This window comes from Rhopalosiphum maidis, chromosome 4 (genome assembly GCF_003676215.2).
Source record: "Rhopalosiphum maidis isolate BTI-1 chromosome 4, ASM367621v3, whole genome shotgun sequence".
Lineage (NCBI taxonomy): Eukaryota > Metazoa > Arthropoda > Insecta > Hemiptera > Aphididae > Rhopalosiphum > Rhopalosiphum maidis.
In genome coordinates, this window is record NC_040880.1 from 16,047,537 (window position 1) to 16,067,673 (window position 20,137).

Genomic DNA, 20,137 nt, shown 5'->3' on the forward strand with positions numbered 1-20,137 from the left:
AATGCGACGCTCATGATTTACTATAGTTGTGAGCTCATCGTCGAAATTCACCACGAGAATACCTATGCAAACGTTATGTCATGTTATAGGGTTATATAACAGGCATTAGCAGCTATTCAATACAATAATATAATTGTTTATCGACGACTCGAAATGAATCACATCGAGCCATTGAAGCGGTCTAGGGCGAACATCTCTTCTATTATACTATACCTGACTAATAACTCATCGGCGGCGTACTACGTTTCTGCGCACGAAAGAACAGATATCCTAAGAACATCACGTAGACGTTTTGACATTAATCTATTTAATTATTTATTTTAAAACACAGGTCGATTCAAAAACGATTAACATTTAAAAAAAATATTATTTTTACATATATCAAAATGTCACAAATTAACAGCTTTCACAAAAGGAATGAGGAAGTCTTAAAAAAAAAAAAAGATTTTAACGATGATTAATAGCAGATAACATGTTTTTTCTTATAAAAAATATGATTTTATAATGACTTAAAATGTTAAAAGTATGTAAAAATAATATTTAAAAAAAACTTTATAATAGCTTTTAAAACAATGATACACGGTATGTTTTTTGATTAAATAATTATATTCTATCATATTATATAACATGAACACTATACATATTATCGTGAACATAACACGAAAGTGTGGTATTAAAGTCTCCATTCGACGTAACGAATCCGTTATTGAAATTTAACACTATATACATACAAAGTTCTACAATGATTATTATTTATTTCGTTCAAATCGAATATTTTTTGTGCGCATACAACGGGAAATATGTATACATATTGAAGTACTTTCATCTTTATGTTGTGTGCAGTATAATTTGAAAATAAAATATAAATTCGTTTTTATTATTTTGCGGTTTAATTCGTGTATGGTATATTTCACGTATTAATGTATTATGAGATGTTTAAACGTAAAATTTTGTTTATTCGCTTAGAGTGCGCGTGTTTCTGGTATACCTTTTCATCTGTCTAATGTATTTATATAATAATATGTACTATGGATTTCTCTGAACAAGACGATGTGCGTTTTCAATGTCAATGTGGCGCGGTGCGCCGCAGCAGATGAGAAATACTCGACGAGAATCGAATACGTATATTAGTATAATAATACAATGTATATAGATGACACATATTTTTGTATTATATTCCTATACTGTTATAATAATAATAATACATTGTGTTTTATGGTTTCGTTTCTCGAAAATGTTAACAACGTTAAGGTACAACGGCAAAGAAATGAAATGTAAGTAATTCAGCGCAGCATCTCGGGTCCATTCCGACTGCGCGCGATGTATCATAATAATATAATAATTGTATAGTGACACGTTAGAAACTCGTATATATATATATATATATATCACGGTATACAATACGATCCGTGCGCGTCCTGGAAAATTCTTTCTCGGCCGATATATTATATATTATCATATTATTATATTTTTTTTTGTCAAACACACACACACACACACACACACACACACACTGCAACAAGCCGTATCGGTGACTTCGCATTCGATGTTTACGTCTTGTTATACTCGCTGTTGCAATAAAGCGATATACGGAGCACAATGCCTCGCACAACTGTTATTATATTGTCGCCGTACATTATATTATTATAAGTCTTTCGCTGGTCGAGATGTACGTGAACACACACACGTGCGGTGTCGGAGATCGTTTAGGCGAACAAAGGTTTTTTTTTTGTCGTCGTCGTTGTTTGAGCTCGCGATCGATCAAATGGCCTAACCGTATACGTATATTATAACTGCAGTGTTCGCGCATTATAAGGACTCGGCGTGAATACGTTTATATATATATATACGCACAGGCACACAATGCACGGTGACTTCTTGACGAGTAGCGAACGTGACTCCTCGCGCGCGAGCTCGCAAATCGAACATTATACCTACCTGTGTATGCTGCCCATACGTGTACGCGGGACGTCCGACCGCGAGAGCGTCCCGCTGGGTCTCGTCGTCGTCGTCGTCGTCGTCGTCTCTATTCTGTCGTGCATCGTGCGTTATATGATATATTATTATATTGTTGCCAGCCAATGTACACTGCGCTGCAGTGCATGCGTGCCATCTTTATTATATTATTTCATATAGATTGTATTAATATATATTATTATATTATTGCGCACACACGTGCGCACTCATTCTTCTTCTTCGTCTTCTTGTGCTGATACGTGTGCGGGGTATGTGACGCTTCCCGGGCACCGCGCTGGAGCCACGCAGCTGCTCTCTGCGGACCGGATACCGAAGATTAGCGCGGTGATCTATGGACCGCCCCGTAGCGGACTTCGGGCTCGGACAGTGTTTCTTTTGTCCTGACTCCGGGAAATCAACCCACCCGGGAGTCCGGCCCGGAGCACAAGACGACGGCGTTCCGTGTACTCACGTCAATTGTGTTTTACGCGATTCGGATGTGGCCGCCGCGCGCATGCCGTCGCCATGTATATTGTCTGTAAATCGTGTGGAATCAGAAGTAGGTACACGTGAATGCAATTATATAAATAATATATATGTGTACATTGTGTGTATTGTATCGGCCTGCGGCGAGGACGGAAGTTGTCGGAATTAGAGAGTTGTGTGTTCCCGGGTCGACGCCAACCGTTCGTTATTGATTTATATCTTATACGATGCGAAACTAATGTTTTTAGGTATATACAGAAAATACGAGTACCTACTAGGAATTTATCTTTTTTATATATAATAATATACTGCTGCGCCAACGGAGAGAATCAAGCAAAAAACGTATGTCTGCGTTGCATTGTATCCATGTCTTTTTTTCTTCAATTATACAACGGTGTATGATATTTAGAACAGTAGAATCCGTTTATGTCGAATGGAAACCTCGTGTCTATTGAAATCTATCTTGTACGTAAATGTACAGCGTCAATACAACATATGTAGTCTGAAAGCGTGAGACCACCTTTGAGTGAATTACGTGTTACAAAATTTAAATATAAAACTATTATATCCAAATGCATTCGATACAATAATAGATCAAATGATGATATCGAAAATAGTATAATACAATATTTTTTAAAAAATTCGATATTATAGGAGAAGTCTACAACTTATTAAGATTCTGTTTAAAAAAATAAAAAACAACATGTTTGAAATTTTTAAATAAACAATGAGTAAAATATACGTCATACAATTATATATTTTAATATTTCATTATTTTATGATACATCATAATTCTTTGTATTAGATACGATCTGACATTAAAGAAGCGTTTTTATTTCAATATTTATTGGAAACTATAAAATTACGATAGATGTTGTTTTTCAACAATAATATTCATCGCTTAAAATGATTTATAACAGCGTTGGATAAAGTGCTACAATATTTCAAATCTGAAATGAAATTGAGTGTACAAAATTTACTATTTTATACGGAAGAATAATAGACTTTTTAGAATATTAAATATATATGTTATTAACGCTCTTCGTAACGTACATGGATTTATTATTTATTATAATTAATTATACAAATTAAATTAAAATTACACAGTTTTAGACCGCAATGTTAAAATATCGCTATACAATATCTATACGGTGACTAGCACGTCTACAATTCGTTTGTTTCGAATATTTCGAAACAACTCGTTTCGCACGTGTTAGACTGACCTTATACTTTATATTTAAGTATAAAACTATAATGTATAAACATTATTTAAATACAAAAAAGATAAATTTGGCCATGTTAAACTGGTATTAACTAGGTATTGTGGTGTTTCTCAACCTTGGGGTCGTGACCCACAGAGGTGTCGCGATTACCTTGGTTAGGGGTCGTATAGGTCAAAAATAATAAACGCCAATTTACAAAATGAACCTTTTTACTAAAAATTACTACACATGATATTTATAAATTGATATTCGAAATGACACTTGTATTCGATTTCGTTAATCCATTAATGATATAATATTTTTATTGTTGAAATTTGTATTTAATGTAGATAGGGGATAGCGAAGTGATTGACCATATTTCATACTTATTTTAGGGGTTGCAATATTAAAAAAGTAGATAAATGATGGGGTATTGTATTGTATTGTATATGTACCTGTATAAAATCTGTAAATTAAATAAAAAAACGTTTAGGATATATTTTATACCGTAGGTGGTACGGCGTAGATTAGGTTACTATCCAAATGTCTAATGGAATTGGCGAGTCTCCGAACCAAACTGCTGTACGTCAAATATGTAACAACGAATAATAATAATTAACATTACGCCACAACAAAATATGTGACTCATACAATTAATTGTATAGGAAATAATGATATGAAATTTTAAAAATATATTTTTAAGAAACAATTAAAACAAATGAAACCAAAACATTTACATTTTCTAGACAGAGTTCATAACAGTTTTATAAATTTTAAAATTAGACTATACAATATAATAAAATATAATTGAATATTAAAAAAATGTATCTATTTTTCAAAAACATTATTTACAGCTTACATTTTATTATGATATACGTATGGAATGCAAACGGATTTCAACCACAGTTAAATTTATTTAAAATGTTAATATTTTAATTTCGAATTATCTAAAGTGAATTATAAAAGTAAAAACAGTATTAAAAAAATTATCAATAGCATAATATTTTTCTAGTCTAGCATATAATTTAATATCTAGCCGAGTAGCTGACTAGCCATCACAATCGTTATGGCATGTAAACATGAAATAAAAAACTTGAGAATGTGAGACATGCCGTATATACATAATACACATAATAATAATTTAAAACTTAAAAACAATAAATTGAGTTTTGTCTATTTGAATGAATATTTTTATCATTTTATAAACGCATTGCACGCCAACATTTTCATTTAGACATAATTAATAATATTAAATGAAACTAAAACAATAAAATTACATTATATAATATTATTTATTTTATACTTATACTGTTTTAAAAACAATATTACTATATAATTGTACATCAAAAACAGTCGCCGGGACAGCGCACTTGTTGCGGATAGCGTGTGCGAAGACAGTGCGGGCACGGACGATACGTCTGACGAAGTGTTCGAGCGTTCGGCGCATTTTCTAGCCACGACACGGCGTCGGTCGACGAATACGATATACCTACTACATAAATGCCTTCAATATATAGATTTTATACATAAAAATTACAAACATTACATACTACATCATTGTGATTTTTTAAAAGGTAACACACTTATTTTACTCGAAATGTTTAACGTATTAAGGTATAATTTTTTCATATAATTTTAATTCATTGGAAAAAATCGTTCAAAATTATATTTTGTTGTTTCGAAGAGCGAAACTCCTCAAAATGTTAATCACATTAAACTTTCAAATACTTATTCAAATATTTGTATAACTGTTCGATTATTTATCATTTAAAAATTCAAATGTATAAAAATCAAAAAATTATTTTTAGATAAATACGAGATTAGTATTCTGTTTTGTAATGACTTTAAGTTGTCAAAAACAAAATATTTAAAAAACGTAGTTAAGACTTTGAGACCACTTAGTGTTTACCTTTAAAAAAACACCCTGTATAAATTACTGTGTGTGTATATTCAATTACCGCGTTAACATTGTATGGTAGAATAATTTTTATTTGTGAATAAAAATGCGGTGTCGTACTTGTGTTTTGATCTTCGAACCATAGGCCGTAAAATAATGTTTAAGTATAATATTTACCATGTTATACGAGTCGAATAATACGCGTCGTGTACTCGTGCACAATATAATAGTGCAGATGATCAGTGAACACGCCTGCAGTGTTGTTTTTTCAACAACGCGTTCATTAACGTTTTTCTTTTGTTACAAAACATAATATTGTTTTTCAAAGTGATAGTATTTTAAATTTATAACAACAATATCTAATGCGATTTAATGATATGATACCTGAAATGACTATGGGTAATGGCGTGCCGAAGTATAAGTCTTTTTGAGGCAATAATGACTCAATATTAATTAGTACCTATGGCCGGGCTATGAGTGTGTGATAAATGTTAAAAATAGAAAAAATTTAAAATAAAATATAAGTAGCAATTTTATTTTTAGATATAAAAAAAAATACAAATATAATGACATAAAAATCTATGTTTTGGGTAGGTGGATCCTTATTTTTTTGTTTTGCTTTAAGTTTGAAAATTGTTCAGCTCATTACAACTGATTGTATGGTATATTATAATCACATTGGAGGCGTTATCAGTATTAGATAGATGCTGAGTAATTGAATATTAATTCTTTAGCCAAAATAACGAAGCGAAAAAACGTTATATTAAAAAAAGTAGGGTTATGATAAGTTTTTACGCGTCAACCTAAGTATGATTAAATAATCTAATTTAAATACAATTTTGATATTGTAGTATAGTTTCTTAATGAAATATATGACTGATACTCATCTTAACCATTTACTATGATGATTTAGGTTCGAAAATAGACATTTTTTGAGATAATTGATACTCGTAGATAATAAGAAAAATACATTTATATTTTGAAAAATACAAAATAATAATAAATTGATAAGCGAAAGGTTCTTGATTTTTGTGACCAAATGAATGTGTCATTGGTTACATCTCAAGCATTTTAATTGTGACTTCGAAAAAAAAAAATTGTCAGACCTATCTACATATAGATCTCTTCTGCCAATCGATTTTTTTTAACCAATCACTATAATAGCCACCACCTAAGCACATATACCTTGCTCCCCAATCACTCGCAAATAATATGTTTTTAAATATGATTCCGTTTCTAGATATCAGGAGGATGATCCTCCGATTTGTAGCGGTCGCTGTACGCAATACGTACACGATGACGACTGCAAGCGAATCGTCACAGTGGCTTTACGTTTATTCACACGCTTTAATGGGATTGTTGTGGCAGCCGGAAAACTTGAGCCCGCAGATTCACCGTTGAGCTTCCCAGTGTCAGTATCGATGACTTTATGTACGTGTTTCCGTGACCACGCGGTGAGCGTCGAAAGTCGTTAGAAGGGGGGATACTTGACAGACGTAGTAAGTCTGTTGTAAGTCTTACAAGCGTGCATGAGTCACTAAATCATGTATAAAAGGACCATGTTATTAGCTCACTAATGGTTGGTTGAAATAACACAATAAAAAATAATAATCTTCTTCGGATTTGTATTTTCTCAAACTTTAGTATGACGTGTATTATTAAATTGTTATAATGTATTTAAAATACTACGTTCAATGACGTGTATTGGCACGCATTGTTTTCCAACTGCAATTGAACCGTTTCGATACGGACGATACGTTTCGAATCGCATAAAAATTAATCGTATTATATTATAATAATGGTATTTATAACATAAAGTCTTATATAATATCGTATATATTATTATTATTATTGAAATGCCACTGCACAAAATATGTACCACGAACGCAAAACGAGTTTTCGTGTATTATTTGAGTTGACATTTTTTTATTGATGAAGTTTGATTAAAAAAAAAAAATACGAAAAAAAAACGTTATAATAATATAATATTTTGCCATTCAATAAAAAAAAAAAAATAATAAATAACAATAATGCTTTATAAATATAACAACATTACTGACCGCCGCGGCAAACACAATGTCACTGTTTTTCCCTTCGTAATTTTCAATATAATATATTATGAATTAAATAAAAATCTTATATTAGCACTTTTCCTGTTCGTTTTTGCGATCGAATTAATACGAGTGATACGTGTAATGACAGCACAACGCACTACCGTATGTAAAAACTATTCATTCGTATTAATATTTGAATCGCACATAAATCAAACAGCAGTTTTAGCTTTGAAAAAAATGTAATATAATAATAATAATAATAATAATATATAGTATCAATTTCCTTCATAGTAACAAATCCGAAAATTCTTTATCGAGTTTACGAAACGATAATATGTATAAAATCATAATATTATTATAATAATTAAGCGCTGCGCTAGCAATAAGTTGGACGAATTGAATATTTTTTCAGACGATAAACAAAAAAAAAACACCACACACACGTACACACACGTATACATTTTTTTAATTATTCTATATAATACCGTTAAGATAGCAGCGTCCAACAGGGGTATATATGATTTTGTTGGCATTCTCTGTTGAGTGTTGACTGTTGACACCATTTTTAAAATATGCAAAATATTATTCTTCTTATTAATATATTATTATATTAAAAAAATATTTTTTATATAACATATAAAACAGCAGTTGGTATATTATAATATTTAAAATTAAATTATTTCATTTTTTTCGTAAAAAAATAGTTTGTATAAAGGATATAATATTATTATTTAAGGTCAAAGATGAAATTCTTGTTTTTAATTTTTATGACAAGTATTTTAGATAATTATTTTACGTACTAATTTAAAATAAAAACAATTCTTCAGCCCAAGGTTTTTGTTTGTAACATAGTAAATATAGCGTTCCTAATGAGAAATAAATAACGTGTTGTGTTCGTATAACTTGTAAACGTATATCGCGCGTATATGACGTGTTATTGACTATATTGAGCTGTTATACTATATTATTGTTTATTTATTTATTCATATTTTATAAGGTATTGACACTTAAAAGAATACAGTTTAAGTTATAAAAAATTATTAAGTAGTTTCAATTAAATTAATAGTAAACAACTTATTGCTATAAAAAAGATATGTATATTGTATATACAAAACAGTTAAAATTGATAAAATATCTAAAATGAATACAATTAATAACATTAATAAAAACACGAATTACTTTGTATTTATACCATTTAATTTAAAAAAAAAATTTATTTTTTTAATTTATTCATTCATCGTATAAATATTTTTTAGGGCACTGGATGTTTCCGGTCGTTCGGACACTGTGATTGTAAATTTCATCGATTGTACATAAATTCCACCGACTAAATTTTTAACCTGTGATAATTCCGCTGTAAGTATTTCATCGATATACTATGGCTAACTCTAAAAATTCGATATTTCACTTTTGTAAAACTATAGGATATAGCTGCATTATCTATAGCAATAAAAGTTCAGTTTTTTATGAAATCCACCAAAATCAAATTTTTTTCAGTAAAAATAATATAACGCCTATTTTTAATTTTATCTCCTAAAAATTAACACGTTAAACTATACATGTAAACTATCACGTTTATTTTTGTTCTGTTGTCATGTCATTCTCGTGTAGTTATTTTTTGTATGTTTGCCAAAATATGAAATGAAATAAATTGGTCAACATTTTGATTTTGACTTTTAAGTTAATTATAAGAATTGTTTATGTTATATTTTCGCTAAATGTATAGAAAGTGTCCTGGGGGTTATGCGATTTTCAATCCAATTTAAAATCAACAATCCGTGTACACATTTTTGTACACGAGAATGGTTTGGAAAAAACGTAAGTGTATACATAAAAACAAGTATGACAAGTTATGGCGTGCACATAAAACTACACATGGTTAAATGCAGGAAATTATGCATGGCAGATAACGTGTTAAAAATTCGATACGAGGTTTCTAAAAAACTGAAAATGTTAAAAAAAATGCTTTGAATCACATTAATTGATGATGAGTGATTCAAGTTTGAAGACAATGGAAAATAACGATTTTAAATATTGCATATTTTTAGCGGCGTGATGTATGTAGGCTATTGATTTTACAATGGTACATATTGTGTGTTATTTTTCATGTCTGTGTACACGATAAATAGTCGATAAAATGTATTGATTTTCAACTTTGAGGGTGGTTTCTGGTAGAAAATTAATTATACTTTGTATTTAAGAGTGATCAGAATTAAAAATTTTCCGCCAAAAAAAAAAATTGAGGCTAGGTAAATGTGGGTCCGCGATAATCTGTATAAATTTTGAAAATGGTAAGTCGACTCCCGGGTATAAATAGTTAGTATAGCCAGTAGGTGCGTTGGGTCCCGGCTATAAACCCACTTACCTACCTAGTTGTACAACAAAAATTTGCAAATCATATCATTCTGTATTAAACCTATATTTTTACAGCCCTCATCCTAATATTTTTAATTTTGTAGATGAACTATAAAAGTACAATCAGAAACGTATGTTAAATTACAAAGCATAAAACGAAAATAAAAAGTATTATTCGAATAAGTTCGATAAAGAATAACGCTTAAGGGACCAAATACACTGTTAATACAATAACCTGATTTGAGTTTGTTAAATCTTAATAATTTTAGTTTTCATCGAGAACTGATAAAAAACATGCATTATAAAAATCACACACATATATATATATATATATATAAATATACTTATATATTCTAATAATAGAAATTATATCAATTTTTTAATTTATGCCGTAAGATTTTTTAATTATTTGTAGGTACTGTTTATTTATTTAGAACATAATATTATAAAAAAACATATGTTATGTTAATTTATACCATTTAATATTTATACATTATTATTTATACCATACTTACAAAATTCGATTTCTAATCTAAGAGATGATTAAAAGTATTATAAATTTGATATAACCGTACTACCTTTTTTTTTTTTGGTGACCCAGTATATTTATATTATATATATATATATTTTTTTTATTTTAATTCAAAAACCAATAAATGTAAATACTCGAAATTCTCATCAAATATTTATATTTTATTAAGTATACAATGTTTAATAATGTTCAAAATATTTTAAATTTGTTTGAGCTATTTATAGACATTTTAAGTTTTAAATTTGTTTACTATAAATAATGATAAGCCATTTATCTGGGTCTAAATTATTGATAATTTAATAAAAAAAATCCCACATAAGTTGTTTTTATATCTATATATAAATTCTAAAAGGAATAACTTTTTATATGCGTTTCAGGTTTTTTTCAAAATCATGAACATTAACCAGCTAGTAGTTACGAGAATTTAGCAATAAAAAATGTATTTAATGTTCAATTTTTATAGCTATAGACTTTAAGGAAATAATATTTTTAAAACGTAAAGATTAATTTTAAAATATTATTATTCATATTTTGTATTTATTCTCACTATTGTATAGTAAGGTGGTATTGATTCAAAAATTACTAACACTAATATAATTCATTATTAATATATATAATATATTATTGTTATGATTAAATACTAATAATAAAATAAATACAATTCTTTTGATAACCTTTAATTAAATAAACTTACGGTAACACAAATTATAAACATTGATTACCACTATGGAAATATGAAAAATAAATAAATGATGAAAGTACATTAAATGTATTTATTGTGATGTAGGTTGACAGAACGCCTTCGATCAAAATCGTTTTTCGTATTCGACGACATACATTGATTTTAGATTTAATACATCCATTACAGTGGCTCTCTCGACACCTAATGTACAGCAATACGGATACCTACTTTCCAACGTTTTTATCATATTTTTTTATAAAACTCGATATCTCAATATATCAATATGTCGAACTTCTTCCTGTTCCCCTCGGGATTCGACATAACGAGAATCTACTGTATTTTATATTGTTTTTTTCAGATTGTAAACACATTTTAATCGTTTATTTTTATTTTGTTTGGTTTTGACTTTTGAGATAATCGATTTGATTAAACTTTTTTTTATGTACCTCTGCATGATCTAACTTACTTTGACTCTTGACTACATTATGTGATGTATTTCGTGTACATATCTTTACATAATAGGTAACGATAAATTATCAAACAGGAAACATGGTTTTCTATATACTTATGGAAATATTAAATCGCTCGGCGCTTACACTCTTATAGTAAGACGTATAAGTCATATTTTTCTGAACACTTTATTGTTTCATAAAATAAAAGTAGAAATGTTCGAATTCTAATGATTTTTAATTATTGAGAAAAATATATAACACACAATTAAAAATTAAAACAATTCTTGTAATAAATTCATGCAAAACTCATTTTCATAATTGTTTACAATATAATATAATATATCTAAATATTTTTTTTTATTTATTTATCTTATATTAGTTTTGGCAACAGTAGCCATCAAGCTTTGTCAAAAAATATGTTTTGCTTAACAACTAAATATATGAATGGATGGATTCTGTTCTTTCTTGAGCAAATATTCGTTTAACAATGTAAATAACAAAAATAAGTAAAAAAAAAAAAATAATAATAATATTATGGCCTAATCAAAACTTTTTCATGTTTCGATAATTATGTAATTAATATTAATATAATAAATTAAATGACCCGCCAATGATACTATAGTATCAATAATAACTAATATAAAATGAAATATAAAAATAAGAACTTATTTCAATATAATCACAGATAGTAAGTTTTAATTAACCTAATTATTTCTATAATATTCTAAATTCTAATTTCTTCTAATCGACGTCGTGAGACATGCAAATTAGGTATAAAACTATATGTTAGGAAGCCAGGCATGAATAGTTGTAGTCGCCAATAATTGGCCGACACACTTAAGACTAATAAAATATATTATGTACATAATAGTTTATAAAGTGCAAGAGTATTTACATTAATATCGATCCGGACTATCCTGCGGTGTGGTACAGTGTCCTTTGTCGGACGATAAAATATTTGCTTAAAATCTAATAATGTGTGATGTGAATATAAATTATAGTGGTGCATATATTTTAACGAGTGTCGAGTGCGATATAATAATATAATAATATATAGTGTGAACATTAAATATCGTGTTTAATGTTTTATAGTGCTATTTATGTGTTCGAGTGCATTTAAAAGTGCGTAATAAGTGTGCGTGTAGGTGCAATTGTGCGAATGAAAACCAGTGCGAAAACGGTGCGTAAAATTGTGCATATATATAAAAAAAAACGTGATGGTGCGCGTGTCAAGTGAAATAAAATATTAAAATAAAATATATAACAAAATATCAAAAAAAAAAAACAACGAAAGACATGAGGTACACACACGTAGCATATTATGCTACGGTTACAATGACGTATATGGTCACAATATATATGTGCTCGGTAAACGATTTACGATTTTCCCTCCCCCCACATCCACCCCACCCCACACCCGGTTACATCAAACCAAGTGTGCGGTCGTCGCGGGTCGTCAACCGTCGTTCACGTGCAAGTGTTGCAATTTTTCGACCGCGTCCGCCGTCGGGCTGGTGTAGGCTTCCGCCGCGGGTCTTTCGTTCTCCCCGTTCTCCAGCATCTCGTTGACCGCGTTCTGGGCGCGTTCCTTGACGTCCGCACGACGGTCGTGTCCGGCCGTGAACAGATTCTCCAGGCTCTTCCAATGCTTGTTCAGGTTCACTCTAGCCGACCTGGTGATCAGCCGCAGACAGTTGGCGTTGTTCTCTCGGTACGGTTTCAACACCTATGATAATAATAATGGTAGAAATCGGTCTTAGTAAACGACATTGTGTATAGGTAACCCCCTCCCCATAATTGTCTGCTAAAAAAGACGACATTTATCAGTGGAGGGGCGGTCGCGTCCCCTGCGGGTAATGTGTACTTTATAAACACTATAGGTACAGTTAAATATATTTTGACAAGTTTTTATTACTCACTTGTTTCAGGTGGTTGAGACGGTTGGCGTAGGAATTTTCGTTGACGTTGCCGTGGTCCTTCGGCATCGGACCCATTTTTGGATGTTGATGGCGCAGTGTTCGGCACATGACTGCGCCGGCGATGATTCGAACGGGTCGAGGTCTGTAGGCTATAATATAATATTATATATGGCTATGTACGACGCGGGAGCGCAGAGACTCGTTCTTCCAGGTGCGTCGTTTCTCGGAGAGCGCGTCCAAAACTCACAAGGCAGCCGCCGCCGTCGTCGTCGAGTCCCGGATCGGAATGCGGTCCTGATCTCGTCTGCAGCCACCTTATATATACGTATTGTATAAACCCGCCGCCTCCTCGTCTTCGTACGCGAAGAATACAACGTACCATGTGTGCGAGCGAGAGGCGCGTGCGCGTGTGTGCGTGCACACGTCCCATTGTCGTTCCCCGTATGGCATATATACACACACGTTACTAACGGCCACATAGGTTTATAGGGACCGCCCCGAAAAAAATATATTTGAAAATCTTATATAATACGTCTTATAATATTGTTATTGTGTTTCGTTTTCGTTATAATTATTATTTACAATACATTGTATTCTATATTTAATATTATAACGTGTATAGCGCGCTTGACTCGCATGTACGTTATAATAACGGGTACTCAGCAGATCTAACTCTCCCACACGACGTACTTCAAAAGTGTTATCACTTTATCGGCTATCAAAAACCAAAAAACATTTCACGATGATCACGATAACAAATAAATACAAAATAACATTATGCACTTCTTTTTTCTTAAGAAAACGTTTTGGGTGTTTTCAACGCCGCGAATATGAACTTTTTTGAAATTTTATCGCGAATTCGGTATTATACGCTTCAATACACATTATTCACGGAATATTAACACATATAAAACTAAACGGAAAATGTGTTTTTGAAATCGTGAACCATGAGTCATCAGCCCGAAGTTGGCTGGAATGGGCCGAATTACAAAGGGATACACGTTCAATGCATCGGCACAACAAGTTTAAGAACTTGGCCCCCTCCACCAAAAAAAAAAAAAAAAAGAATCGATTTCTGAACATGTACCTCATTCCTAACCTAATTACCTAAACTACCTAACCATCGTCATTGGCATAGGTATAAATTATCGTGTCTGTGCACAAAGACGACACGCACAACCCGACCTCAACTCTCTCGAACAGACTACATTTTGCTCGTCATGTACACAATTGTTAATGCAATAAACAATAGTTGTTATCGGTTTTCATTCCTACGTAATATATTATTATTATTGTTGTTTTGATATCTTCGTCCGTTTGCCGTACGCCGCTGCACACGCAAATGCTCTACGCCGCGTCATCGTCCATCCGGAGATGTGTTTTATCGGTGAGCATTACGAAGTATATGATTATACTTAATAAATTATATTATGATGTTAATACTGTACGTGTTTAGGGTTTTTTTTTTTTGTGTGTTTTACGTGCGTACGTTCGACATAAAAGTATAAAAATCATATAAATATTTTCTTCATTATATTATAATGTACGCACTCTGATATATTGTTGTTTTTGATTTTTGTTATTATTGTCGTCATCTCCGTTTTATTATGATTTTGGCGGGACAGCAAACAACGTCATGCGAACCATTATGGTCTCGGATTTATAGAGTCACGAAATATTTTCTTGAACATATGCGTTTAAACATCAAATACGCCGTAAAATATCTATGATCGTATAACCATATTTTATAAAAAAAAAAACGTATGATTTAAATTTTAAATTAAAATAAAATAAGTTACAATTTATTTTATTTATTCGTGTATTATTGAGGATAAAATCAAAAAAAAATCGGTTAGGTTAGTCATATAATTTAGGTATAATTGGCTAGTTCAACTTTGAATTTAATCTATTTTACTTTTACTGAATTTTCAGTAATTATTAAAATGTTATTTCTATTTTACTGTACGTTAAGTTTTTAATTTTAATTACAAATTAGCGTCAAAAAAATAAAAAAATTTATCCTTAAAATTAAATTCGAATATTATTTTCATATAACATATTTTGTGCTTATTTAGTATATAGTATAATACTGGTAAAAATATGCAAATGAATACAAATCGAAGCATATTATAGTCATGACATAATACGTATTGTTATAACGAAAAACGACTGGTGGTGGGTCACTGTGTGCTGAATTATTATTATATTGTATCGTAGTCCGACGCATATTTAGGTATTTATACATTTCCATGTATTAATAGTGTAATTTTATAAATATATATATATAATAACAGATACTCTATCGATACTTTCAGATCATACAAAAAAAAAAAAATCATAATAATACTTTTCCGGGCTAGTGGCCAGCCCTGCGAAGTCAAATAAACGTGGACATTTTTAGCTGTTTATGAAAAAAAAAAAAAATGTAATCAAATGTGCTCGGAAATCGACTCACTACTGTAAGCGCCACATCAGCATAATACCATGGTGAAATTACATTCAGAAAAATGAATTTCGTGTTGTTAGCTTATTAAATATCATAAATGAATGAATTTAGCTAGCTATAGCCGTTATCAAAACAATTGAAGGTTTAGGAATATATTATTTGTTTATGTCTTTCCGGTCATGTTATAGCTTGTTGCCCGTTCAATATTTGCATGACAGTTTTTCTCTAGTTGAGTAGTGTCATGTTATATACATATGCATTCATTTGTGTAATACCTACATACGTTTGTTTTGCCCAATAGACGAAGAATTTCATCTTTAAAACCATTCACTTGGGTCAGACGACTTCTGATTAAAGCTTCTATTATAGGTAAACAACAATAATAATATATTATAAGGACGTGCAGAATTATATCAAGTCGTACACGTAAACACGAAAAAGATAAATTAAAAATACGTAATAATGATTTATCATAATAATTCATCGAAATTTGTAGTACACGATTTACGGTTCTTTGTAACACTAAAATAAAATATTATATTAAAAAGTATTATAACTTATATACTTATTTGTTATTTATATTGAAAAGCATAATTAATATTTCAGACTGTTGAAACGATAAAAAAATAAATATGTTTACGGGTTATTTTATGATGAGTGTTATAGTAAAATAGTGCGACTTCAACGCTTTAAAATAACGTTTATCATAGAAAGTTCAATCTCTTCAGCTGCATACGAATATGGTATAGGTAAGAAAATCGTTCAATTCTAATGGAAATTAACACTCATGGCTCATGCCCTTTCGCAGTCAACTGCAAGTAAACTCTTATAAAGATTATTTATATATAATGCATATATCATCATACTCATATATTTATATACAATGTAATTCTATTCATTTAAGTATTCACAGTAAATATTATGTTTTTATAATAAATATATACATACTATACATCCGCATAGTATGTTATCAGTATTTGTTTTTGATAGAATTGGTGTAATATTTTCGGGTTATCACTGAACACAAACAAATGCAAAATTATGTCTTTCTACCGTTCTCGGAGAATTCTCGATTTTGATTACAGTTTAATCGGGCAACCACTTGAACGCGTTAACCAAGTAAAAGACCTCGGATTTATTTATTTTCCATCACCATATTTTCGTCCACACATTGATTCTGTTACTGGTAAAGCACTACGTGTTCTCGGCTTTATTAGAAGAAATTTTTAAAACTTTGATAACCCAAAATGCCTTTCTGTACTCTACAACTCCCATATAAGATCAATCTTGGAGTACGGAATTGTCGTCTGGTGTCCTTACACAAAGAGTAACATCCAGAGACTTGATAGAGTCTAAATCCGCTTCCTAAGTTTCGCAGGACACAGCCTCAATGTTACACATCCTCCTAATGATTATAGTAAAATTAAGGATTTGTTTAAATTCAAGTCGCTTTCTGAACGTCACATCAATTATAGTTGTTTTATTTAATCATTGATTGATGGTAAGATTGACGCACCTCGTTTATTGGAACGACTGAGCATTCGCATACCTGTGGTAATACCCGTAATAAAGATTTCTTTTATATACCTTTAGGCCGAAGCAATTTTGCAAAAAATGCACCCCTAACAAGAATGATGTCTATATTTAATAAAAATCAATAATAATTTCGTACTTGAACACACACACATCATATTTGCTTTTCATTTTAACGCATAAATTATATTATTACTATATTTACTTATATTTACTTTGTTTTAACCATAATCCTTTGTTCTGTAATATTTTTATCTATACTGTTATAAAAGCCGTTTGGCGTTAATTAGTATAAATATATATATATATATATATACACACAAATAAATAACCCGACTACTGCAGTAGTTAAAGTTAGGTCCCACTATTTAATCGTATAATCGAATATATCTGAAAAAAAAATGATATTTTATTTCATTATTAAAAATGTTTTATGGCATGAAATATAATTAAAGCTTGTGTACAAATGATGTAAGTATAATCTTATAAATACATAATAGGCCTAGAAATGAATTAACACTAGAAATGAAAAATAAGTCATATTTATCATATGTTATTAACAGAATAACAGATTAATAATATTATTTATTTAAATTATCTATATAAAAAAAAAAAAATGAATCTTTATTTATTTTCACATTATTCATATTATAAATATAACACTTGAATTTCTTGGTTGTACTGTTTTTGACCTACCGTCATTTGAACCTTTTTTGTATTTTTAAAATTGTTGTGTAAATTTTGATTTTGATAGACGTTAAAAAAATTGTATTCGCTCTTTACATAAACCGCACTGTTTATTACCGGGAAAATGTGCAAAAATAGGTATTCAAATAAAAAATAAAAAAAGTTCATAAATTGAAATCAATTGATTTCTATAACGTTACATTGAATGCGACTTGGCTAGTCCGATAACGTATGCATCAATGCGTGTGACGGACGGATGAACTTACACGAACCCCGAATCCATCACTACGCTGTTATTAATGCAATGTAATGATATAACACTGCACAATATATCAGCGTTACGCAATTACACAAAACAAATCAACTATTAATAACCACGCAATTATAATTATTTTGCTGAATCGATGGCGTCCTTGAATAATTTATGCGCGCGTCGGGCACGAGTCGCGCGTAGGTAGGCGCACTCATTATAATACAGTATTATTATTATATTGATACAAGGACGGCGGTCGTGCGCCACGGCGTGTGAACAAAAACAATAATAATATTAATAATCTATATTATCAACTGTGAAACATCGCTGGACGCAGCTTATGATACGCTCGTACTGTACCATTGATAATAATAATATATTTTAATATTTATATCATACATGTATATACACTATGGCGATATTATACTTAATATACATATATATATATATTATACTTAATATACATATATATATATATATATATATATTGTCCACGTGACTCGTCTATAAAAGTCTTGCATAGATTATATTTTAAGACGTGCACGTCCATATAATTTATTAACATATTATAATGGTACACCGCGTGTGCATTATAATATAATATTATGTCACAGTCCATCGGCCGCGTGTGTATAGAGCTACATAAATATCTGCAAGTTCAGGCAAGCGCATAACGTTATTTCGTGTGCGCGTATTTGCATTATTTGTAACAATTCGCGTAGTTTGTATACATCGCCTATCGCTGTAATACACATATATTGTGCGTGTCCATAATAATATTCGGTGTACATATAACGCTATGCACATTATTTTATACATATGCACAAATACATAATAATTATAATAATTGCTGCGACCCGGTGCATACATATTTTAATGCTGTATTACTGTGTGGCTCGCTCGTCCGAACGTCGGGTAATCGCCGATTCGTTAAACATTCGACAAGTCCGTGTGGTTTACCCGATGTCCAAGTCGTGCGATCGCGTATAGTACGTTTTTTTATGCTATAAAACCACGAATGAAGGAATATCATTGGGTATAACAACGCAGGGCGGTTCTTTTAAGAACAGTAAACGTTCATTATTATACATCGAAGAGCGTAAAATGTGAATGTTTTCGGAAATAAATAAGCATACAATTTTTTTTGTATATAATAATAATTTGTAGTAAAAACAATATTTTTGAAAAAAAAATATTACGCTCATCGTCGTTATCGTTTACGACGTATTTTAATACATATTAAGACTTTAAGTTTATAACTTTTTTGGAGTTTTCAATATTATTGAAGTTAGATAAGCAGAGTGAAGTGTGGGGAAGGTCGTCGTCACCTAATACTTAAATTTTTCAAAAATAAATCGTACACGGTGCCCCATTCAAATAGTGACCGGATATTTGTGACGTTGCACTTTTTCACGCATAACGTGTGTTTCTATACGCTACATGAAAATATACAATGCGACCTATGAATCGCAATATATCCGGTTTTTGGTGTTCCTTTCAAATATTTTCAAATGTTTATTGTTACATATTGAACACTACAAAGTATAAACGACTTCCAGATGCGTTATTTCTGAAATATAATATCATTAACACTAGATAGTATATTGTATATAAACTAATAATGTATTCAAATTGTATATTACAATTATTTTATCATCACACATTTAAATATTCAAAATAGGG

At 30.4% G+C, this 20,137-nt stretch overlaps 1 protein-coding gene across 1 annotated transcript; it reads right to left on the reverse strand.

Moving 5' to 3' along the window:
* Nucleotides 1-11,881: 11,881 nt before the first annotated feature.
* LOC113548338 lies at nt 11,882-13,841 on the reverse strand. Its single transcript, XM_026949167.1, has 2 exons — nt 13,536-13,841; nt 11,882-13,342 (listed from the first exon to the last, which is right to left on the reverse strand). The coding sequence occupies exons 1-2, from the start codon at nt 13,641-13,643 to the stop codon at nt 13,073-13,075; spliced, it is 378 nt and encodes a 125-aa protein (XP_026804968.1). The 5' UTR covers nt 13,644-13,841; the 3' UTR covers nt 11,882-13,072.
* Nucleotides 13,842-20,137: the final 6,296 nt, after the last annotated feature.